At 64.2% G+C, this 24,384-nt stretch overlaps 1 protein-coding gene across 12 annotated transcripts in view; it reads left to right on the forward strand.

Annotated features, from left to right (window-relative positions):
- GRAMD1B (GRAM domain containing 1B) overlaps positions 1-24,384 on the forward strand; it is a 172,780-nt gene that overhangs the window by 80,965 nt on the left and 67,431 nt on the right. Inside the window, exon 1 of one of the 12 annotated variants that reach the window (XM_036425997.2) lies at positions 22,604-22,670. The exons of the other annotated variants lie outside the window; for them this stretch is intronic. Within the exon in view, the coding sequence (XP_036281890.1) occupies positions 22,660-22,670 (11 nt within the window). The 5' untranslated portion in view covers positions 22,604-22,659. Of the gene's footprint in view, positions 1-22,603; positions 22,671-24,384 lie in introns of those variants that run through there. 12 annotated transcript variants of the gene reach the window in all.

Genomic DNA, 24,384 nt, shown 5'->3' on the forward strand with positions numbered 1-24,384 from the left:
GGTCACCTCTGAACGGGCGCTTAGCTGGCACAGCCGGGCAGGTACTGAGCCCCTCAGCGCCTGGAGGCCCAGCCCGGCTCTCCCTGCGTCCGGCTCTGCGCCTCGAGGTCAGACCCCAGGGCACCGGAGCCGCCCCCTCCCCAGGCCAGAGCGCCCAGAGGGAACGGAGGAGCTGAGTGCCTGCAAGCTCGGCTCTTGCTCTAAACACCGGGAGGCGCTGCCCTGACCGAGACTCGGTGGGTTGTCCGTAGTCCCGTACACTCTAAGGTTGCAGGTTTGATCCCCCGTTGGGGCGCATATGAAAGATGATGTTTCTCTAAAGTCTGTAAAGGCTCATCCACAGGTGAGGATTTAAAAATGTTTAGAAACACACAAAACAACGGTGAGGGCCTGAGTCGTGGTGAGCACCGGTGACCCCGGCTTGCGGTTCCTTAGATTTGACCTCTGTCCTCGGAGTGCAGCTGCCGTGCTAAACGGCCTGTTCCAGGTTGGAGAAGGGGCAGAGCACTTCATGCCATCCCTGCCCTCGCTTTCGCGGGCAGCTTCCCTGCTCCGGACCTGGGAACCCTTCTCGGGGTCCGTTGGCCCTGGATTCCGGGCCAGTGAGTGTGCAAACTGACTGCACTCCTCAGCAGAGCAGAGCAGAGCAGGCTGTGACTTGGCTGGGCCACCTGGGGCTTGGGGGCAGGTGCTGCTGGGAGAAAGGCTGGGCCCGCAGAGGAAGGCAGGCAGCGCCCCTCCACTGCCTGCTCCGGGCACAGCCCGGCTGGCGCTGGGTGTTTGCGGGCTGCTCCGGGCACAGCCCAGCCGGCACTGGGTGTTTGCAGGCTGCTCTGGGCACAGCCCGGCCGGCGCTGGGCACTCGGGGGCTGCTCTGGGCACATCCCAGCCGGCGCTGGGCACTCGGGGGCTGCTCCGGGCACAGCCCGGCTGGTGCTGGGTGTTTGCGGGCTGCTCCGGGCACAGCCCCACCGGCACTGGGTGCTCCGGGGCTGCTCCGGGTACAGCCTGGCCGGCACTGGGTGATTGCGGGCTGCTCCGGGCACAGCCCAGCCGGCACTGGGTGCTCCGGGGCTGCTCCGGGCACAGCCTGGCCGGCACTGGGTGATTGCGGGCTGCTCCGGGCACAGCCCAGCCGGCACTGGGTACTCGGGGGCTGCGCTCAGGGTGAGTCGTCGCTTTGACACAGACGTGTGTGCTCAGCCCAGCTGGCACCTCCGTTATGCAGACATTCGCTTTAACAGTCTGTCTTACCTTCGGCATTTCAGCTGGAAAGCAGTGCTAAGCTGTGAGCCTCACTCTTTCAGCCAAATAAAACATTACAAGTCAGGAAGGTTCTGTCCCCTGGACGCTGCTGGTCTGAGGTCCGTCTTGTGTGGTGGGCGTCCGGCGTGGACTCCTGTGTCCGGCCACCGAGCTGTCCCAGCACGAGAGCTGGCAGGGACGAGGCGACCACAAGTACTGGCCACTTTGTTCTGGACAGCAGCACTGTCCGCCTTGGCAACTTTCTCGTGTCCGATTACTTCTGGAAACTTTTCTGGAAGGCCTGCCCTGTGTCAGGGGTATGAGAGATGACAATGTCAACAACAAATGCCAACGCCGGTCCCAGTGGTGATGGCAGCTGACGTGTGTGGCGTGCTCAGCGTGTGCGCCTTACCTGCTAGTCCCGTGGTGCCTGCGCATTAAGGTTAAGCCCCGTTTACGGAGCAAGGGGAGCGGGACAGCGGTCGGGGCTGTTAGAGGCAGCGGGCGGGGCGGGCTGTGGCTCGGCGGGCACTGCCCCCTGAGCGTTGGATGCTCTTCTGCAGGCTCCGTCCTGGTGCGTAGCGACCTAAGGTTGGCCTTCATTCTGCAGAAGTGGGCATCTTCCCAGCCCTGTGCCTGGCACTGAGGGGACTGAAGGCAGAAGGACATTGCCTCTGACGTTAGGGACTCAGGGACAGAATGAGACCCATCTCTCCTCACACTCACACGGAGCCTGTAGACCGAGTCAGTAACTGCTTGGAGACGGACACATGCAAAGCCCAGGCACTCGAGGAATTCCGAGGCGGCGAGAACCATCTCAGCCGGGCGCAGAGCGGCTGCGGGGGTGCCTGGCTCCGAGAGGTGCAGGCTGGACACGCTGCGGGGAATCAGGGCATTGCCGTACGTACGGGAAGCTTTGGGATGAAGTTGAGCAAGAAGAGTGCCTGTGACTGACAAGCGGCTGGATGGTGAGGTAGAACCCCTCCCCCATCCAGCCTCCCTGGTGAGGGTGGGGCCCTCGGCTCTTCGGAGGCAGTGACGGAGGTGTGGGCGGCAGGCGCAGACAGGGAGGGAGGGCCCCGCCAGCAGGGCTGTGGGGCCCTGAAGTTTGGAAGCCAAGTAACTTTTTAAGTAACTTAAGGATGATAACAGGTCGCCTCCTGAGCTGCTGCGGGCGGATGGCTGTGCATGTGTGTGATGAGGCGGTTTCCCTAGCCCTGCAGCGTTCAGGACCCCAACACCAGGAGGTCCCGGGCCTGTGGGCCGGCTCTCCAGCACAAGGACCTGGCAGAGGGCGGTGACATGCCTGTGGGCCCCGGGTCCTCGTCCGTCCTCCTCTGCGGGGTGTGCAGCGCCCTCACAGCCGGCAGGCCTGCGGGAAACTGTGCGGGAAGAGTGTGCTTCTGTGAAGACGTAACGTCGTTCTCACACAAGCAGGCAGGCCCGCAGGCGAGAGGAAGGTGGAGGGTCTGTGTGTGAGGGGGTGGGGGAAGGGGGGAGGGAGCGAGCGTCGGCGTCACCGCTGACCGGCACTGAGTGCTCCTGGGCAGCCGGCTCCTCTGCTCGGACGGGCGGGCCTGCACGGTTGCCCTGCTCGGTGGGTCCTCGGGGTGAGCTGTCAGCCACGTGTTAGTTCACAGTGACGGCCAGTTGTCAGGTGTCCCTTTTCCTTCCAGTCTGGCCGGAACGGAGCGGTTCTTCAGCTCAGGCTTAGACTCACGAGAGGAGGATGCAGCAGGCACAACTTCAGTGAGACTGGGAAAGGCCTGGAATCCGTCTCCACGGTGACAGGACTGATTTCTCTTCCGGGGCTTGTTCTGCGCGCAGTTTGTCTAGAGAAGGGGAAGCCGCATGGCCCCTGCCACCCCTCGGAGGCCCCGGCTGTCCACACGGTGCCCCCGGAGCCGGCTGCAGGGCAGGGGGCTGCGCAGGGCTCCCGGTCCTCGAGGGCCACCTGAGACCGAGTCACGTGACGCTGCCCACCGGCGGTGCGGCCTGCGGGTGGCTTCTGTCGGCCTTGGGGGTGGCGGGTTTGAAAGTGGGATGAAAACACTGTGCCGGACAGAGTCATCTCTCCCTGCTTCCTTCTTTTAAAAATACACTTTTATTCATCTTAGAGAGGAAGGGATAGGAGAGAGAGAGAGAGAAGCATCTGTGATGAGGGAGAATCATCAACCGCTGCCTCCTACATGCTTCCTACTGGGGATGGAGCCCTCAGCCCGGGAATCGAACCCTGACTTCCTGGTTCATAGGTTGACACTCAACCAGTCAGCCACACCGCTGGGCTCCCAGCTTCCTTTTCAGTAATGGCTTAGGAAAGGGCCACAGTCCTGATGGAGGGCTCACTGGTATTGTGAACTGGGGGTGCAGTGTCTTAGCCGGCAGAAGACACTAAAGTAGGGGTGTCGAACTCAATCAGAGAAGGGGCCAAAATCTAAAATCCAGCCTAAATCGCGGGCCGAATGGTTTACTGAACAGTCATAAACTGTCATTGTGATGGAAACGCAGCGGAGTGCAGTGATGACAGCGCGGTGCGGGCCACATTGCAAGGCCTGGCGGGACGGATTTGGCCCGCGGGCCTTGTGTTTGACAGATGTGCACTAAAGTAAGCCTTCGTTTGAAAACACTGAGTATTCGCTTACACTTTCCCCCAGCAGGCACCCCCTCTTGCTAGCAGGTGAGATGTATGTCACTGTTTGGTGGGAAGAGAATGAGAATCGGGAGTCTTCTACCCACAGGAGACCGGGGGGGACTCGGTTCTGGTTCCTGAGTGTTTAACTTCCTGGGTGACGTAGGCATCTCTGGCGGATGGATCTGGCCGAGGAAAACACACACACACACACACACACACACACACACACACACCCCGCCGCTGCTTTGGGAAAAGGACTGCCCTGGCCTGAATAAGCAGCAATAAGCACACTGGCCGTGGTGTGTGTGTGTGTGTGTGTGTGTGTGTGATCATTTCGTTAAGAAGATGAACTTGATTGGAATGTAAGCTTCCGATGGCAGGGATCGCCTTGCTGAGTAGAAACCCCTCTGGTCCCTGAGCACTTCCCAGCCGCAGCGAGGGGTCAGGCTTATGGTGACAGACGCGGGGGAGTGCGTCTGATCTCCTGCTCACTGTCCAGAACGCTGGGCTGTCTCCGCGGCCAGCTGTGCGGGCGGAGGAGTGAGGAGCCCCTGCTGTGGTGAATGTGCGCGCTCAGCTCCGAGGCCCGTTTCTGTCTGCGGGAGGGGAGGTGTGGGATTAGCGGGGACGGCCAGGTTAGGCCGTGATAACCAGTACCGCCTCCCCTCCCCATCCACCCACACACTCATTCGCTTAGCTCATTCGTAAGCTGGTTCTAGAGCAGTGTTTCCCAAACTTTTGACGTATGTGTACCCCTTCTATAACTTCCGTAACGCTGAGTAGCCCTCGTGCTCGTGAGAACGTAGAATTAGGCGCAGCGAAGCACGGTGCAGTGCGTGTCCCCACCAAACTCTTCCCGTACCCCTGGGGTACGCGTACCACACTTTGGGAAACACTGTTCTAGAGAGTGCCGCCGAGGCTGGGAGACTCTGAGATTCACTCTCGTGGGGGGCTCAGTCCCGAGGGGGGCGGAGAGCGCTCTCAACGGCCTCTCCTTGGCGCAGAACAGGCCAGGCCCTCGGGCACGCTGGCCAGGAGAGCGAAGTGCTGGCCGCAGCGGCCCCAGACCCACCGTGTCTGCCTCCTGCCCGTGGAGCAGGCCGGGGGAGGCCGGAGGCCCCGTGTGCCCGAGGCGGTCAGCACGCAGCTGGGCCCGGTCCCACCCCCGCTGCGGTAAGCTCGAGGACTGCGTTCTCCTGGCGTTGGAGTGGTTGGAACAGCTCCAGAGGAGACTGGTGTTTGAGGCCACGGGGGAACCGTGTGGCATTCAGATGGAAGTCCCCATGAGGCTGTATGGGCCGCAGTCAAGTTTATCTGTCCCCGCGTTGCCTGGGTCCGAGCTGAAGGACAGCCGTGGCCCACGGGGCGGAAACACCGTCTGGCCCTCACGCGTCCGCCGCCTCCCACGCGCACCGCGACTTCCAGTCACAGCGTGAGGGGCTGCTGCTCCGGCCGCTGGTGCTCCCGGAGTCACTCACCGTCTGAAACATGGAATGCTCTCCGAGCGTTAGCGCGTAGCTCTTGGGCGGGCACTGCGGTTGGGCGGGCTTTCTCCGCCCTCAGGAGGGAAGGGACCGACAGCGCGGCCCGAGCCAGGATTCCGTACAGGAGAGAGAAGACGGGCCGAGGACAGTGAGGGAACTGCCCTCGGTGATTCACGGGGACACACGGCTGCTGACCACCAGAGATACAGGGAGAAGTGATGAGCGAGGGGCAGAGGCCAATGGGGGCATGGGGGTGGGTGGATCCTCGAAGGAGGGAGTTCCCTGAGGTTTTCAGACTTGAGCGGGTCTCCCAGGCTGGGAGGAAGCAGAACTGGCCCACAGGACCCAGGGTGAGGCCTGGTGGAAGGGAGAGAGCGAGCACCGAGCAGTGTGGCAGGGGCATGGGGGAGGGGGGGGGTGAGGAGGGGGAGCAAATGAGTCGAACAGGGCTCACGGGCACACAGCCTGGGGTGGGGGGGTGAGTGTGTAGTTTGGGGCATTCGTGCAGAATAGCATCGGACATAACGAGGCTCCTGCAAGGGTCTCACACAAACCCTGCAGGAAAGGTGGCGTTGGTCCCGTTTTACAGGTAAGGACCCTGAGTCTCAGGGGTTTAGGCAGCACCAGGATGGCACGGGGGGTGGCAGACGGGCGAGACTGAAGCTGTGGAGCTCTTACCCTCTGGACCCGAGGCCCTGAGTTAGGGAGCAGAGAGTGCTTCCTGCAGAAGCCTGCGCTTTACGCATAACCACTTAGAAGAGGCCCCGAGGAGGGGGAGTGCTCTGGCTGGCTGGTCACACAGCAGAATCATCTCCCCGACTCAGCCCCTGGCGACCCACCCCGTCACCACTGAGCTGGCGCCTATGTCTTCCGGGCTGCGTGAGCTTATTTAAGGAAGCTTTATTGATTTGTGAATGTATTATACACACAGATGAACATACTTAATGTATCTGTACAGCTGAGCACCCTGGAGCCTGGCCAGTGTGGCTCAGTGGTTGAGCGTCAGCCCATGCATCAAGGTCACTAGTTCAGTTCCCAGTGAGGGCACATGCCTGGGTTGCGGGCTCCATCCCCAGTAGGGGGCGTGCAGGAGGCAGCCTACGGATGTTTCTATCTCTCTCCCTTCTCCCTTCTTCTCTCTCTAAAATTAATTCATACTTTTCAAAAGAATTCCTTCCTTTAAAAAAAGCCCAGTTGACTCTTGAACAACAGGTCCACTTATATGTGGGTCTTTCTCATAAAGATTGTGAATGTGTTTTCCTGTGGGTTTCCTCAACGCTGCCTTTCCTAGCTCACTTCGCTGTGTGAATACCGTGTGTGACGTGTAACATGTGGAGTATTGTCAGTGGCGTGTCCACTGCATCTGGAAGGCCACTCGTAGTCACGTTTTGTGGCAACCAGCAGTTCCCTGTGGACTGTTCACTGAGTGGAGGTCTGTGCCCCCAACCGTGCGTGCAAGGTCTATGCATCTGTTAAGCACTAGAATATCCTCCAGACCTTCGAATGCTGCGCAGTCGTTTCGTTTGTTTGGTGAGATGTAGGGGACTGTTCAGAGGCTGAGAGGACAAGTCCCCCAAAAAGCGAACCTCGAGAGCTGCGTGCTGACTGTACTGAGTCCACTGAGCTCTGTCCCCGGGGGTGGGTCATGCTTCCCAGCAGCGCCTCTTGGTCCGAGCACCGCGAAGCAGCTGCTCCCTCACCTCGCGCTGCTCCCTGGAGCCGCTGTGGCCCCGGTGGACCTGCGGCCTGTTGGTGTGGCCCCAGGCGGGCTGCCCCCTGCCCCCAGGCCTTGATGTTCTCATCCATGAAATGGCGCTGATCACACCCCCTGATGGAGAAGAAGGAAGGTCTGGGAGGTGGTGGGAGTTACACGTTAGGAGTCCCGCACACGGTAACGCCTCATACGTGTTACGTGTACTGTAGTCTTGATTACTTCACGTTTGGCGTTATCCGGAGAGCGCGTGGTCCTTGTTCTCCTCATGCTCCCAGTGCCCAGGTGCTGCAGAGAGCTCTGTTGTGCTCTTTGCCGGAGGACTGCACTCAGGCCCCGTCAGCCGGCTTACCCGGCCTTTCAGCGCCGCGGCTCAGTCCCACGTGGGCACGGTCACAGGTATCTCAGCTGGAGGCTGGAACGCGCCCACACTCACAGGGACCAGCGCCCTCATCTCGGAGGTGACGGGTGTGTGTGTGTGTGTGTGTGTGTGTGTGTCCAGGGGCAGATCCTCCCCTGTGGATCCTCACTCACTGACTTCAGGTCCCACTGGCTCCTCCCCCCTCTGCGGTGCGAGGTCACGTGGTTGTTTCTGAGCGTTCCTTGAGCACCTACGGGCCGGGCCGAGGTGGTTGGATCACAGGATGAGCAAGAGCTGGAGCTGGCCCGGGAGGGGCCTGCGGAGGGGGGAGGGCTGGCCCGGGAGGGGCCTGCGGAGGAGGGGGGGGAGGGCTGGCTTGGGAGGGGCCTGCAGAGGAGGGAGCCTGCGGGGGGATGAGGGGAGGCCGGAGGGGGGAGAGCTAGCCCGGGAGGGGCCTGCAGAGGATGGGGGGGGGGGGGGCTGGCCCGGGAAGGGCCCCGGTGCCCGCGTTGGCAGGGCCGTTCGGCGCCGGCTCCGATGCTCCCGCAGAGTGCACACGGTCCTCTCTCGGTTCAGCTGCTTTTGGGCCCTGTCTCCCGAGAGGGCAGCCTCCGTGGGTCGTGACGGCCGCCCCGCAGCGGCCTCAACTTTTTACCCCGACCTCCCAGTCGGAGGCCTGGCCCCGTGGAACTATGACCCAACATGCAAACCCCTTTGTCCCCAGAGGCCTCACTTGACAAACCACAAGATGCAAATTCGGGGCGCCGTACCCTGGGCTGTGGACGGGCAGCTGATCTGCGGGCTGCCTGCTGTGCTGCTTGGCCATGTTTTGGCCTAAAATGTACCTTTTAAATATTTTCTTTATTCTGCATCTCCTGACTCCGCTGAGTTCCAGCGGTTTTATGTAACCCTCTGACTTCATGAACCAACAGTCTCTACTTCTGGTTCTCGCCTTCTTTGATAGAAACAAGCAAAATGCGTTTTAACTTTTGTGAGTCCCGTCGGTAATGGGCACTAACCGCTGCCACTCGGGAGCGTTTGTAGGAGCCGTGACATGGACAGATGCAAGGACAGCGCTCTGTCCAGCTCCAGGCTCTGGTTGGTAGTAAATACTCAGCCCTGGAGGTGCGAGGACCGTGGGGCAGCCATAGCATTGGTTTTCTTGCTCGCTGCAATCTTCTCTTTCTGGCTAAAATCTCCTAAGTGTAGCTCTGTGCCAGCAATTTTCAACCTTTTTCATCTCATGGCACACAAACTAGTTACTAAAATCCTGCAGCACACCGAAAAATACCTTTTTTGCTGATCTGACAAAAAAAAAAATATGTTTAATTTTGGTTCATCCACACTGGACAGCTGTGGTTGTGCTGGCTGTTGTCACTTTTTTATTTTGCAGCCTTCAGACAAAGAGGTCAGTGCCCCGACCGCACCGTCAGGTGTCACATGTTTAAACATGCCGGCGGCACACCGGTGGGAGCCAGTCCGGAGCGCTAAGAGTAGTAACTGTCACCATGCGTCACAGAGACCCTCGGCCACCATTGCAGGCGTCCGTGCCCGCTCTGCGCCCGCACTCCGGGCGCGGGCTCACAGCTTGGAGAGAGGTTGTCCTCGTTCCCATCCCGCCCGCTCGCCGGGGCCTCCTCTCCCGGCCACTCCATTGGAGCTCCTGTGCTGGTGTTCGCCTGTTCCTCCTCACCCCCCTCACGGCCGGCGGCTGTCCCTGCAGCCTCTCGCTCCCCGATCGCCCTCCACCCGTGACGCCTGCCCTGTGTTCACCGTGACCTCGGAGTCTGGCCTGTGGCAATAGCCCCCGGCTGCTTCCTTCTTCCTTTTAAAACAGCTTCACTGACTCACGTAATTCATGCACCATGGAGTCGGCTCCTTCAACATGGGAGACGGCTTAACGGTGTAGCATGTTCACAGTCATGTGCAGGCCTCACCGCCGTCGTCATCGCCTCAGAGAGAAACTTACCTGAGAGCCAGCTCCCCGGCCCCAGCCCAGCCCTCGTCACTGCCTGGCTGCTCTCTGTCTCTGGTGACTCCCCTAATCTGCAAAAGGAGGTTGTAATACGGCCGTATGGTAAATAAATGATGCAATAATGAATAAATAATAAGACAAGAATAAACTTTCCCATGGTCATAACTGTGAACCCACTTTTGCCACGCCCTGTCTGCACAGACGTGTGTCTGGCTTCTCCCACGTGAACGTGTGTGCGAGGTCCACCCACGCCGTGCCCCTGCGGGCTTCCCCTTTTACCCCCTCGCTGCTTGTCACTCCGTCAGTCCGTCCGGCTGTCACAGGCCAGACCCAGCCCTTCCTCACACACCTATGTGCTCCTGTGTGTGCGAGCCCAGGGGGCATCTTGGCATGTTATTCAAGGCCTCCTGCAGCCTGGCCCCGCCGACTGCCCTCCCGCCTCCATCCTCCCGCCTCCATCCTCCGTCCTCCATCGTCCGCGCTCCCACACGCCATAGAGTGTCCGTGCTTCTCGCATCCCCGTCCGGGGCCCCGCTGCCCCTTCGCTCACGCTGCTCCCCCCGCCGCCCTGGAGACCGTGTTTGTGCTTCCTCGCTGGGCTTCCTGTGGCCCCCGGAGCAGCCACCCCTGACTTCTCTCACCCCCAGCAGGAGTTGTTCCTTCCTCTCTCAGCACTGGGCCCCGACCCCCAGATCCACCCATCGTCTTGTAGATGCCTCTGTCACACGCTCAGTCTTCTCGGAGAGTGACTCTGTCTCTGTTCTCTGTCCTTCCTACAAGGCTGCACCCGTAGTTGGTGTTCAGACAATATTTGCTGGGTTTTTGATCACCCTCCTGAATTTGTGTAGTTCTTTTTGCTTTTCAACGCTGTTTTATGTATTGCTCCTCTTTTGGAAGAAAAATGATCAGTAGTTTTAACTTGTTTGGATGCTTGGGTTCTCGTACAGCATATTGTGGGCGGCCGTTTGGTGCCGGGGGAGGATGCTCCGAGCAGCAGAGCCGCCGACCGGGGCTGCAGCCTCCCTAGCTTTTGTCTCACTGCTCCTCCGGCTTCGTGCTCCTCGTCCTGCTGCTCTGGTGCATGAGAGGCCGTGCTGACGGGAGCTGTTAGCTCGAGGAGAGTTATTTCTGAAGTGCTGAGCACTCCGTGGAAAGACACCGGCGGGAAGTAGGTCAGGTTCGAGCGGCCTTGCACTCCGGTCCTTCCCGCCTCTCTCCGGCTCCCCTCGGGGCCGAGGCCACGCCGGGGTCCCCAGGACTTGTCTAGCCCACGGCGGGTGCTCCGGTGGTGGGGAGCCGGGGAGTGCATGCAGCACCCCTGGGTGTCCTGAGGCGCCCAGCTGTTCGGGAAGCTGGTGAAGAGCAGACCGAAGGGTCCCGGCTGCTGTTTGTGGGAAACTGGGGAGAGGGAGGGAAGGGCAGTTTGCCCTGAGGGGTGCTGAGTGGGGAGGACACCGTGGTGGGTGGCGGTTCAGCCGGCAGGTCACAGGTGGGCTGAGGGAGGAGACTGTGAGCTCCCGCTCTCAGGCTCAGAGGAGGTGCCAGAGAGCAAGGGAAAGGGGGCACTGACGTGCAGCGACCTGCCAAGAGGCTGGGGCGGAGACGCTGAAGCAGCCACGGGGAGGGCTCATCGCAGGTGGCCGGCGTTTGCCGGAAACTCTGTGCTTAGAAGCCAAATAACTGGGCGACGTGCCCACAGTACCAAGGCAGAGGGGCAAGAAGCAGGCTTCCCCCTCCAGGTCTTCTATTCCCTCTCTCACGGGTTCGCCAGCACCTCCAGTGCCGTCCCTTCTTTCTGGGGCCGGGAGCCTCCGCAGACAGCCCGACGGTGTGAATAAAGTTTTATTGGGACACAGCCGCCTTCTTCCGTTACCCGTGGTCCGGCTGCTCTCACGCCCCAGCTTGCGGTCGGCAGTGAGGACGCACCGCCCGTCCACGGGGCCTCTCGGCCTTGGCAGAGAGCCTCCCAGCCCCACTCTGTGCCGCGAAGAGACGCCGGGTTTGGGTTGTTTTCCATGAGGATCGCGCTTCGCACCAGCCTGGGCGGGTTTTCGGAGCAAGTGCTCGTCTTTCCGGGGCGATGTTTGCAGAGGCTGTGCCGGAGCCGCAGTGAGGTCTGGGCCCTCCCAAGCTGCCCTGTGAGACCCCGTGGGGAGCTACACCCTCGGAGCAGACATTCGTTGTTTCTAACGTTTGCCTGCTGCTCAGGGTATGCCGGTTACAGGGACGCCGAGGCTGGGAGTGAGGGCAGGAGGCCCCGGCGACAAAGGGCGGGGTTGGAGCCCTTCACCCAGCACTGCCCTGTGCCCCGCCATCGCCCAGCCCCCCTGGACCCCCCACACCGGCTCCCCGTCCTCGGGCTTCTGGGTCAGGAACCTCTTGCCTTAGCTCTCTGGTGACACGTTGCCCCGGAGCATCTGCTCCTCGCTCAGCTTTCTCTCTGACCCACCCCTCTGCTTTCAGCCATCTTTCTGACTCTCCCCTCAGCTCCCCACTCCAGCTCCACTTCCTGGGGTGACTCTCCCTGGAGGTTGGAGGTTGGTTTTGAAAGCAAACGAGGCCTGGGGCTCCCTTCGTCAGCAGTCCCACCTCCCTCCCGTGTCCCCCCAGCCCCCACCCCCTCAGAGCAGGCCAGGTGCTCCATCCCTTGGGAAGACGGCTCCTGCACTGGAGCCGGAGAACGAGCTGGAAGGGAGCATGGCCCAGGGCCCTGGGGCACCAGAGTGGCAACAAGGCAGCTGCTGGGCAGGCTGAGCTGGCATTTCTGACCTTTGGGGAGAGAGGGCGTCCTTAAAGGGACAGTGAGCCCTTTTCTTTGCCGGTGGCTGGCGGCCAGTGGAGATGCCGGGGCTGTGAAGGGGCCTTTGTTCCGGCCACGGGAGGCAGCCCACACCGCCCAGCCCGTCCTTCCTTTCCCATCAGCGGCCACGTGGCCTCCGAGGTGCAGCTTGTCGAGTGTGAAGGACGGGGAGCGTCTGCAGCCTCCGCGCCCCCCTCCTCCGCCGTCTGAGGCGGCCTTGTCCCCGAGGCTGGAGAACAGCCAGTCTCACCGCCCCAGCTCCCCCGGCCCGGCCCGGCTGGCGAGGCACGGTTCCCCCGGCCCGCGAGGAGCAGGGCGCCGGGCGCTGGTCCTGGGGGTGGGCAGGCCGGGCGGTCTCCACGGGCGCCTCGGTGAACTGGCCGCCCCAGGAGTGGCTTAGGGTTCCGGTTCCAGTTCCAGAACTCCAGCCCAGGATCTGACTGTCAGTAAGCACACCCAGCGCGGGAGCCCTGGCTGGATGAGCGGCACCCTGGCCGCAGGACCATGTGGGGACACGCCGCTTTGGGGTGTCTGTGCGGGGCCCCGGGGTGCAGAGCAGACACCCTGGGGCCCTCCTCTCCCCAAAGCCCTCCTCTCTATGGTCTTCGGTGCGTTCCCCCCCTCAGGCCTCCACACTCCTCCCTGTAGAACAGGCACTTTGGCGCCTGCTCCGTCGGGTGGGGAGGAGCTGAGGGAGCCGGTGTTTGCAGGTCCTCAGCACTGAACGAGTATCAGGAGCCCCGCTCATGGTGCAGGCTCTTGTGCAGGTTGGAGACTGTGACTCCGGGAGCCTGGAGAGGCGGCCTGGGGAGGGAGAGCCCTCCATGCCTGACACGCGGCCGGCAGCGCCCGGGCGTCCGGCTTGCTCCGGGAGAGCGGCCCCCCTCGCCCTCCTCCTCTCTGGCCGGCGTGGGGTGAGGCACACCCCGCCTGGCCTCCGCTCCGGGCGAGGCGGGGCCGGGAGCGTGGCAGCCGCTGCAGGGCGGCCGGACCCACATCTGTGAGGCCGGCCGGTCTCTCGGGCAGGAATTCAAGGGAGAGAAAACAGGCCGTGGCCCGAAATAGCTGGACCTAAAAGCCGGGCCCTGTGATTACTGCCCACACCCAGCGGCCTGGCAGGCCGGCCGCCCGCAGCCCTGGCCTCAGGGCGGGGATGACAGAGGTGTCTGTGTGACGGGGGTGTGCCTCCGGTGGCGTGGCCCTCGGGGACGCGGGCGAGCCTGGCGGGCACCGCCGCCTAGCATGCGTCCAAGGTTTTATTATAACCTTCGGTTGTGCTCAACCATTACTTTTCTGAAAACGGCCCTGTTGGACTACACTTTCTGTGTTTGGTCTCCAGCTCGAGGCTGCTCTTCTCCCCCTCTCTGGTGTCTCTGCGCTCACTGCTCGGGCGGCCCCCGTCCACTGCGAGGGGCATGGCTGGAGGTTAGGGGAGGCCGGGGGACTGAGCTGTTCCGATTCTATCTGCCCCAGGGCGCTCTGGGAGTGAACCAAGCTGGACAGAAGGCCATTGGTCGAATAGATGTAAGTGCCGTGCACCGGGCGGTGTATTCACCAGACCCTGATACAGGGTTTGGGGGGGTCGAGTGCTGAGTTATCCAGAGGGAAGCCGGTAGCCCTCAGGCACGGCGTGGCTGTTTTCCATCCCGCTGGAAAGGTCAGCATCAGGAGCCAGCGTGGGCTCCCGGCCGCTCCCAGCAGCACTGCTGCGCGTGGCCATGGCCATGGCTGGGGCCGAGGCTTGTAGCTTGGGCGGCTCTGAGGCCCCCAGGGGGCAGCACCTCAGGCTGGGGACACATGAGCATGTTGATGCATTAGTTTGGTTTCTCTTCGGAGAAGCTGCAGAGGAGCCCAGCTCCGGGTGGGAACGGGGCTGAGTTAGATCGGGCAGCACCCTTCTTTGCAGATCTGAGGATGCTGTGCTGTGTTCCTGGCACTGACAGGCCTACCTTCCTCCCAGGAGGAGGAGGAGAGGAGAGGGGAGGTGGAGGCCTTGTGGTTTTGGGAACAAAAATCAGAAGCCGGTGCTCAGCCCCGCCCTGCAGCCCACTGGGCGGCCTCCGCTGCAGCCACTCAGCTGGGGGCTCAGGGCTGGGGGCTCAGTGCTGGGGGCTCAGGGCTGGGGGCTCAGAGCTGGGGGCTCAGGCGGGGGGCTCAGGGCTGGGTGCTCAGTGCTGGGGGCTCAGGGCTGGGGGGCTCAGAGCTGGGGGCTCAGGTGGGGGCTCAGGGCTGGGGGGCTCAGAGCTGGGGGCTCAGGGCTGGGGGGCTCAGGGCTGGGGGGCTCAGGGCTGTGGGCTCAGGGCTAGGGGCTCAGGGCTGGGGGCTCAGAGCTGGGGGCTCAGGGCTGGGGGCTCAGGGCTGGGGGCTCAGGGCTGGGGGGCTCAGGGCTGGGGTCTCAGGGCTGGGGGCTCAGGGCTGGGGGGCTCAGGGCTGGGGGCTCAGAGCTGGGGGTTGAGGGATGGGGGGCTCAGGGCTGGGGGATCAGGGCTGGGGGCTGAGGGATGGGGAGCTGGTACGTGGTCTGTGTGCCCCAGAGAGGAGGCTGAGGCCCTCTGAGGAGCTCCCTGCAGCACTGCCCCCTGGCAGGGAGGAGAAGCGTCCCTGCGGGCACTCCTCCCGCGTGGCCCCTCCTCTCTGCACCCCGGGCTCCCGTGTCTGAGTGCTCCCCGTCCGCCTGGGCCTCCCGTTACTTGGTGGATTTGCTCGGGGCAGGGTTTCCGGGCCCACCGTCTCCCTGTCCGTCTGAACAGCAGGCCCTGAGTGTGGCCGGCGCTCCCCTAGCTGTGTCCCCTCACTCACTGCCCTGGTCACACGGATTCAGCTGCTCGCCAGCCACACGTGGTTCTGGTCCAGGCTGAGCGTCCTGGCCTCTGCCCGCCGGTGCCGAGACGTCCATAGAGGCTGTTGGAGGAGAAAGGTCCCGGCCGAGGTCAGGCCGCTTCTGCGGGGCCCCGTGCAGGAAGCCCCCCACCCACCGGCCTGGGGCTGAGGCCAGCAGCGTGTGGATGCCGGGCCGGGAGCTGACTGTGATGGAGGGTGTGGCCAGCCAGGACATCGCACCCGGCTGCCACTCCTCTGCGCATCTCTCCTGCTCCTACCTGTCCCCTCCCGGCGCCATTAGAAGCTCAGGCTCTGCTGGCCTTCTTCAGTGAAGACTGGCTCCCAGTGCAGGAGGAGGGAGCTGCCCCGCTGCCCAGCACAGCCCCTCCTCTGTGGGAGCCGGGATGCAGGGGCAGGGAGAGGGGCGGGTGGTGGGAGGCAGTGACCTGTCACAGGAGAGGAAGGCACAGGAAGCGGGACTCCGCCGGGCCTGCCTGCCTGCCTGCTGGGGCAGCACCGCGCCGCCCGCCTCCCTCTCCATGGCACGCAGCTCGCTCTGGCTGCTTCTGGCATGCGGAGGGCGAGAGGTGAAGGATGGTCTGGACCTTTAGAGCAGGAGTAACGGGGTCATCAGACCAACCCCTTCTTCTGACGCCCGAGGAAACGAGGCCCAGGAAAGGGGGGGTCTGTCAGGTGACTGCCCAGGTCCTGGTGCCTCTGCCCCAGGCAGGCGCCTCTGGCCCAGGCAGGCGCGGCTGCCTGACAGGGTGATGGGGGTGACCTGTGGAGCTGTCTCCGTGGGGAGTGCGTGTGTCCCTCTCGGGGGCGGGAGGGCAGCACCAGCTGCAGGAGCCGCGAGGGAGACGGAGCCGCGGCCACAGGGAGGCCGCGGTCCTGGGAGAGGCGTCGGGTGCACCGTCTGCGTGCACTTCCTCCCGGCAGCGCCGGCCGCCTGTCCAGCAGCCGCACAGCTCAGAGCGGGCGCCGGGAGGGGGGACGTGCACTGGGTCCTGAGGGCCCCTCCTGCCTCCTTGCAGGGTCCGGGCCCTGCTTTCCCTGGGTCTTCTGCTCTGGTTCTCCCTCCTCACCCGCCCCCGGCCGCATCCTTCATCTCGCCACCCGCTCCCTCAGCGCCCCACAGGGGTTTCCTGCTGGGAGCCCTGCAGGCTGCCGAGGCCGGTGGGTTCTCTCTGGGTTTGAGGAGGAGTGGGCATGGTGGAGGGAGGAGGGGGCGGTCACGTGGCGCAGTGGCCGGAGGGACTGGTGCTTCGGGCAGCGCGCCAGCATCTTAACTGGGGCAGCAGCCGGCGTCCCTCTGAGACCTTGATCCCGGCTCAGGGAGGTCAGGCACCTTGTGGAGGGGATTGGACAGGGCCTTGGTCTCCTGACACCCTGAGGCAGGAGCCCTGGCAGGATTGTCTCCGGGTCCGCGTGCCCGCGCCTGAGCTGTGGCCTCCCTCCCGCTGACATGGGCAGCATGCCCCCCTCCCTGTGTACACAAGTCCCCTCGGGGCCATGAGCGTGTGTCCGGGAGACAGAGACGCTGGGAGGCCGAGGCGGCCTTGCCCGGAGCAGGCCGTGGGGGAGCCTGCGGACCAGTGAGAGTGAGGGTGGGCAGAGCGAGCTTGAACTCGGTGCCAGGCGCTGGGCTGGCCCTGCCGTGAGCCAGGCTGAGGCGAGGGCCGGGGGAGTCTGTGGCCGTCGGGAGTGGTCTGGCCGGGGAGGCTGGTCGCTGAGGCTGTTCTCTCTGGGGGAGGGCGGCTCCCGAGAGGAACCAGTGTGACCCCAGCAGCTCTGGCCAGGCAGCTGGGGAGCCAGAGCCCCGGAGGAGCCGCCGCCAGGGGGCGCTGTGCCCGCTCTCTGCCTGGGTCTCTGGCTGGGCAGGTGGGCTCTGCCTTCCTCACAGGCGCCCTGGAGAGCAGGGTCCCTCCCACAGGAAGTCAGGTGGGAGGTGGGAGGTGGGGGTGGCCAGCGGCCTGGCACAGCCAGCACTTTGCGACACCTCCTGGTGGGAAGACAGAGGGTTAAGAGGTTCGTGTTCTTATTTAATCCTCTTTCAGGTCAACCTGCTAACCCTGGCACCAGGGGCAGTTAAGCCACTTCATTTGCATAACCTCTGGGCCAGTATTTTAAGGGTCTCCCGCCCTTTTGTATCCGCCCTCCTGGCAGTTCTGGGTCCGGGGCCTTCCCACGTGGGCAGGTGTGGCCGCCCCGGAGGACGATGCCCCTGCCCCTGGCGTCCTCTCTGCAGCCACGGCTCCACATACCCTCAGCGGCCACCTGCTTCCCACGAGCCACCTCCCTCGACCACTTCCTGTGTCCGCACTGGCCTCCACCGGAGCTCCCGCCCCAGGAGTCCATCTAGTTGCCTGCGCAGCCTGTCCCCACGCAGGCACGTGCTGGAGCCGGGCCTCTCTGTGGGCGCAGCCCTGTCCTGCCCGCCGCCTCCGTGGGTCCTGCCACCGCCACCTGCGCCCACCTAACTCAGGAGATCCAGGAAGCGTGGAACTTTCCGAGAGCAATCTTCAGAACAAGAATAGAGCAAATGTAATTGGGTCAAATCAGAGAGCGCGGAGGGAGGAGGTGACGTGAGGGAGGGAACCTTTCACCTGGGACGCCTCCCGTCCGAGCGTGGGTCCCGGTGTGCCGGCCCCGCTGCACGCTGCTCGCCGCCGTCCCTGCGTCTCACGTCTTCCTCCGCGAAATGGTAACAGTACTGCGGATAGAGCGCCCGGAGCCAGGCCCGGCACTCAGTTCTCAGCGGCCTGCGTGGGAGGGTGTGCGGCTCAGAGGGTGCCTCCGCAGGGCGCCCGGCCGGCGGGGACGGACGCGGTCTGCCTGCTGAGCCTCGGCCCGAGGGCAGCCCCGGTCGTGGTGATGCTGGTGCCACCGGGGAGATGGTGCCGGCTGTCGGGGCCCGGCACCCTCCCCGCGTTCGTCTGGCCATTTCCTCTTCGGGTTTTCATTATGTGGACATCACGTGAGAGCTGCTGTGTTCACGAGGGGCCCCGGGTCACAGCGGTGCGGACACCCAGCCCCACGCCCGTGGTCACAGGCTGGAGCTGTGAGGGCGCAGGAGAGCCTGGGTCCTCTGTCTTCCTGTCCTGCTGGTTCATAAAACGGGGGGGGGGGGGAGTATTCAGCAGGGTCTCCTGAGCCCTGACCGCCAGGCCGGCCCCTGCTTCACTCTCTGGGGATTGGCTTAGGAGGCCGTTCACACCTCTTCTCGTGCTTTTAATTTTTCAGAAACGTGGACTTCTCTGGATAACAATTTAGCTTCTTTCTCGTCCAAATTCCATGAGGGATGGCTGTGCCGGTGCCCCCCGCGCCCTCGCCCCTCGCCCACGCTGACAGGGTGGTGAGGCGCCAGGCGACGTGGCCGGGCAGCGGGGCGCTGGGCCGGCCCTGGGTCCCGTCTGCGGTGTCACCGGGGCCGTGTCTGACCCGAGAGCGCTCCGCTCCTCCTCGGGAGGCAGAGGGGGTGCGGGGGAGGTCCGAGGAGGGGAGACAGATTGCTGAGTAAACACTGGGCCTGGCTCTCGGAATGTTCTGCACGCTTTCAGTCACCCCATCGCTGCGTGAGAACTGAGAGCAGGGACGGTGTCGAACCACCTGAGCTGCCCTGCCGGTCCCTCCTCCCTGCAGTGTGCCGCCCTGCGGGTCCCTCGTCCCTGCAGTGTCCCGCCCTGCACGTCCCTCGTCCCTGCAGTGTGCCACCCTGCGGGTCCCTCGTCTCTGCAGTGTGCCGCCCTGTACGTCCCTCGTCCCTGCACGTCCCTCGTCCCTGCAGTGTGCCGCCCTGTACGTCCCTCGTCCCTGCACGTCCCTCGTCCCTGCAGTGTGCCGCCCTGCCGGTCCCTCATCCCTGCACGTCCCTCGTCCCTGCAGTGTGCCGCCCTGCACGTCCCTCGTCCCTGCAGTGTGCCGCCCTGCACGTCCCTCGTCCCTGCACGTCCCTCATCCCTGCAGTGTGCCGCCCTGCACGTCCCTCAGGAGCTGGGGCGGAGTGCCACTTTAAGGCTCATTAACCAGGAGCAGGTGCAGAGGGTGCTGAGGGACGGGGGGGCAGGTGGAAATAGCACCACCGCCCAGGGTGCAGAGGGCACCGGGAAGGGGCAGGCATGGAAGGGGGTCCCCCATAGGCTGAGCTCAGAGTTCCCTGGAGAGGGCGAGGCACCGAGGGGCTGCAGGCCGGGCAGGCCAACTGCAAACTGCCTGTCGGGGTGTCAGTGAGACTCACAGGAGGTGACGTGACCACAGGCGGGCGCGGCATCCCCCGGCGGGCGGGCAGTGGGTTGGGTTTAGAAAACCCTGCATGGCCCCGGGTCAGGATGGACTTCTGTTCTCAGTGTCCTTGCCGATGTCATCACAAGCGTGTTATACGTGAACGGGGCGTGTGCGGGGCACACGCTGGTTCTCAGGAGATGCCACGCGGCCGTTCCTGTCCTCTGCCGCCCGCAGTCTCTGGGCGTCAGGCTCTGGAAGCGCCCGCGGCTTGGTGACGGGAGTCACAGGCAGGCTCACTGTGCCATCATCCCCGTAATCTAGCAGGCTTGGCTGAAGGTTTGCCGTCCTGGCTGTGTACAGTGTTGTTTTCCGTGGGAGGGGAGGAGGGTTCAAAGACATCCAGCTGTTCCTGATCCGCTCTGCCTCCCCTTCCGAGAACACATCGTTCAGCACTTGGGGCAAACCAGGTGCGGTGCAGACGGGCCTCTGCCTGCAGGCTGACTGCCCAGGCTGGCGTGGGGGGGCCCCTGGGGGACTGGTGCCCAGGCCGGGGGGGGGGGGCGGGTACTGGCAGCCCAGGACAGCAGGGGTGGGCGAGGGGGCTGTTGGCTCAGCGGTTTGCACTGTACCCCTTTCCTCCCAAATCCCTCCAGGATGCCCTTTAGAGCGAGCTTTGGATGCTGCCCGGGACTCTCAGGAACCTGTTCCTTTTAAAAATAGAAACCAATGTCAGTTTTCCATACCTCTAAGGGAAAGGTTTAATTCAGAAAACGGCACTTCCTTCCCCTCAATTCCCTGAATTCCATCACAGAAGAGCAGTGGGAATTCACGCCAGCAGCTCGGCTGTGAAAGGCACGCTCTCCAGGGGCATAGGTTCCACCTGGGGGAGCCCCAAGCAGTCCGACCTCAGCGGGCTCCCCGACTGCGCTGGGACTTCCCGAGGGGCGGGGTGAGCGGGGAGCAGGGAAAGGGCCCGCCTCCCCAATCAGCCTCCATCAGCCCCCATCCCTGTCAGCCTCCATTCCCGTCAGCCCCATCCCCATCCCCGTCAGCCCCCATCCCCGTCAGCCCCATCCCCATCCCCGTCAGCCCCCATCCCCGTCAGCCCCCATCCCCGTCAGCCCCCATCCCCATCCCCGTCAGCCCCCATCCCCATCCCCGTCAGCCCCCATCCCCATCCCCGTCAGCCCCATCCCCATTCCTGTCAGCCCCATCCCCATCCCCATCAGCCCCATCCCCATCCCTGTCAGCCCCCATCCTCGTCCACATCAGCCCCCATCCTCGTCAGCCCCCATCCCCGTCAGCCCCCATCCCCGTCAGCCCCCATCCCCGTCAGCCCCCATCTTCATCCCTGTCAGCCCCATCCCCATTCCTGTCAGCCCCATCCCCGTCAGCCCCATCCCCATCCCCGTCAGCCCCCATCCCCGTCAGCCCCATCCCCATCCCCATCATCCCCATCCCCGTCAGCCCCCATCCCCATTCCTGTCAGCCCCATCCCCGTCAGCCCCCATCTTCATCCCCGTCAGCCCCCATCCCCATCCCCGTCAGCCCCATCCCCGTCAGTCCCACCCCCATCCCCGTCAGCCCCCATCCCCATCCCCATCATCCCCATCCCCGTCAGCCCCCATCCCCATCCCCATCATCCCCATCCCCGTCAGCCCCCATCCCCATCCCCATCATCCCCATCCCCGTCAGCCCCCATCCCCATCCCCATCATCCCCATCCCCGTCAGCCCCCATCCCCATCCCCATCATCCCCATCCCCGTCAGCCCCCATCCCCATTCCTGTCAGCCCCATCCCCGTCAGCCCCCATCTTCATCCCCGTCAGCCCCATCCCCATCCCCATCATCCCCATCCCCGTCAGTCCCACCCCCATTCCCGTCAGCCCCCATCCCCATCCCCATCAGCCCCATCCCCGTCAGTCCCACCCCCATCCCCGTCAGCCCCCATCCCCGTCAGCCCCCATCCCCATCCCCATCATCCCCATCCCCGTCAGCCCCATCCCCATCCCCATCATCCCCATCCCCGTCAGCCCCCATCCCCATTCCTGTCAGCCCCATCCCCGTCAGCCCCCATCTTCATCCCCGTCAGCCCCCATCCCCATCCCCGTCAGCCCCATCCCCGTCAGTCCCACCCCCGTCCCCATCATCCCCCATCCCCATCCCCATCATTCCCATCCCCGTCAGCCCCCATCCCCATCCCCATCATCCCCATCCCCGTCAGTCCCACCCCCATTCCCGTCAGCCCCCATCCCCATCCCCATCAGCCCCATCCCCGTCAGTCCCACCCCCATCCCCGTCAGCCCCCATCCCCGTCAGCCCCCATCCCCATCCCCATCATCCCCATCCCCGTCAGCCCCCATCCCCATTCCTGTCAGCCCCATCCCCGTCAGCCCCCATCTTCATCCCCGTCAGCCCCATCCCCATCCCCATCATCCCCATCCCCGTCAGTCCCACCCCCATTCCCGTCAGCCCCCATCCCCATCCCCATCAGCCCCATCCCCGTCAGCCCCCATCCCCATCCCCATCATCCCCATTCCCGTCAGCCCCCATCCAGTCAGCCCCTGACAGGGATGGGGATGAAGTGTGTGCGGGGTCACAGGGTGAGTGCATATGAGGTCACACAGTGGGTGCGCATGAGGTCACACAGTGAGTGCATATGAGGTCACACAGTGGGTGCGCATGAGGTCACACAGTGGGTGCGTGCAGGGAAGCCGGCATCAGTGGGCTCGGTCTGAGTCCTCTCCCCGGGCTGGGGCGGTGGTCTCCGTCTGAGTCTCTCCCCTCTGGGAGCTGGGGGAAGCAGCTGTCAGCCTGCGGGGTGCCAGGCTCTGTTTGACTGGCGCCCACTTTGATCGGTGTCGCCTCCTTGAAAAAGGACCGGATACTCGCCTGGGAGGCACTGGTGCAGCGGAGGGCAGCCTCGGAGCATCCCCGGGTGCGCTGGATGGGGCCCGAGCTGCCGGGCCTGGGCTCTGAGGGGCGGAATAAGGAGCTGGCAGGCGGCGGCATCAGAGTGGCATTATGTAAAGCGGCGGGCGCGGTGTCTGCGCGCCCTCTGAGGGTGTCTGCGCCTGCGCGGCAGCTGGAGAACAGCTGTCTGAGCCGGGAGGGAGAGGGGCGAGGGGTGAGGAGCGGGGCCGAGGGAGCTGCGTGGCCGCTCCGAGGGGCTGCGGGGGGGCGGGGAGCCAATAAAGGGGAGCCATGCCCACCATGCAGAGCCCGGGAACACCGCCCAGAAAGGAAGCCGCCCCGGCCGGTGAGAGCCCGGCCCCCGCCCCCACCGGCGCAGAGCTGGGGCGGCCGTGGAGGTGAGCGCCTCCCGCCCTCAGGGCCCGCCCCGCCCCGCCCCGCCCCGCCCGCTGCATGAATGAATGAGGCCTCTGCCTGCGCCGCCGCCCGCCCATGGCGTCCAGGTTAGTGCTGGCTCCGCTGCCGCTCCTGTGTGTGTGTGTGTGTGTGTGTGTGTCTTTGTTTCCTTGGGTGTTTGGAGGGCTGGGCATGCCCGGGGCTGCAGCGAGGGCCGGTCGTGCTGTGCTGTATGCTGTGTGTGTGTGTGTGCTGTGCTGTATGTTGTGTGTGTGCTGTGCTGTGTGTGCATGTGCTGTGCTGTGTGTGTGCGTGCTGTGTGTGTGCTGTGCTGTGTACTGTGTGTGTGTGTGTGTGTGTGCTGTGCTGTATGTTGTGTGTGTGCTGTGCTGTGTGTGCATGTGCTGTGCTGTGTGTGTGCGTGCTGTGTGTGTGCTGTGTACTGTGTGTGTGTGTGTGTGTGTGTGTGCTGCGTGCTGGTCCAGCCTGTGCTGCTGCTCAGAGTGCTGACGACACACACCTTCCAGGCGGAGGGGCCGGAGCCCATGTTCTTGCTTCTGTTCCGGGCGGATCTGAAGGCGGCTGGGACCTGCTGCAGCGGCCGTGCTCCTTCCTCCCGGCTCCCCTCCTCCCCTCACCGCAGCCACCGCCTCCACCCCACGCCACCCACCGGGGAGCTTGGGCTCGGAGGGTGGGCGCGGTCAGGAGGGGGTGGTTGGGCCCATGGGGTCGGCGTGACCACAGGACTGGGACCCTCTGGCTTGGCCGCGGCGCCCGAATTAGCCCCGAATTAGCAGTGCGTCACGGAGAGCCGGCCGCTGCGAGGGGGCGGGGGCAGCCATGTGCACCTGCTCTGCACCCGCCCCAGCTCCAGGTGCCCCTGGGGGGAGGCCAGGGGAGTCCTCAGCCAGAGGGGCAGCCTGGGGGTGCTGAGGCAGGGCGAGCCTCGGGTGCTGGCAGGAGAGCTGAGGGGGAGTGGATAGCTCCCTCCGGGAAATGAAGGGTTTGTTTTTTCTTTGGCTCAGCGGGCATTTGGCTCCGGGATCTGACGTGTGTTTCAGAACACAGCTATCAGTGCCGGGCCCCACGCCCCCACGCCGCCCTGCATTGTTAGCTGTTTGGTCGATTTAGGCAAGTGCAGGGGGGAGAGGGGGGCGCTGGGGGCAGGTCCTGGAGCGCCGTGTCCCTGGGGACTCGGCCAGCCCCCGCAGGGCCAGGGAGAGGGATCTTGGCCGCTTCCCCTCTCTGACGCTAAGCTTAGCAAGCTGTGCTGCTGAGCCCAGCCGCCCCGAGAGCGCGTGTTCCCTGCGCCCTCACCGCACGGCCGGGCTAGACAAGCTCAGAACCGGGTGGGGACCGGCCGTGGCAGGAGGGCGGGGGAAGCGACGTTCTGGGGAGCTGCCAGGGCAGGGGAGGGCCAGGGTCAAGGCCATGGAGAGCAGTGCCCGTGGGGAGAGAAGGAAGAAATGAGTGTATCTCCCCACCAACCCAGAATCCTCCTCCTCGGACGTCCTCAGCGGGGGGAGCGAGCCGCAGCCCTCCCTCCACTCATGGCGTCCCCAGCCCGGGTCCTGCCCGGGACCCGGGGCGCCGCCCTGCTGGAGAGGTCACAGCAGAGACCTCCCGGGGAAGGGGCTCGGTTAGACGGCGGGCAGGGTGGACGGGGAGGCTGTGCGAGCCGCGCGGCCGATGCTGCAGAAGCCAGTTTGCCTGGGACGGTGGAGGTAGCCACGGGCAAGATCAGAGCGAATGAGCATGGCTGCTCCCAATAAAACTTTGTTTATGGACTCGGAAACCTCCCCTTCATGTCATTGTCACATG

Source organism: Pipistrellus kuhlii, unplaced genomic scaffold (genome assembly GCF_014108245.1).
Source record: "Pipistrellus kuhlii isolate mPipKuh1 unplaced genomic scaffold, mPipKuh1.p scaffold_m20_p_88, whole genome shotgun sequence".
In the NCBI taxonomy this organism is placed as follows: Eukaryota; Metazoa; Chordata; class Mammalia; order Chiroptera; family Vespertilionidae; genus Pipistrellus; species Pipistrellus kuhlii.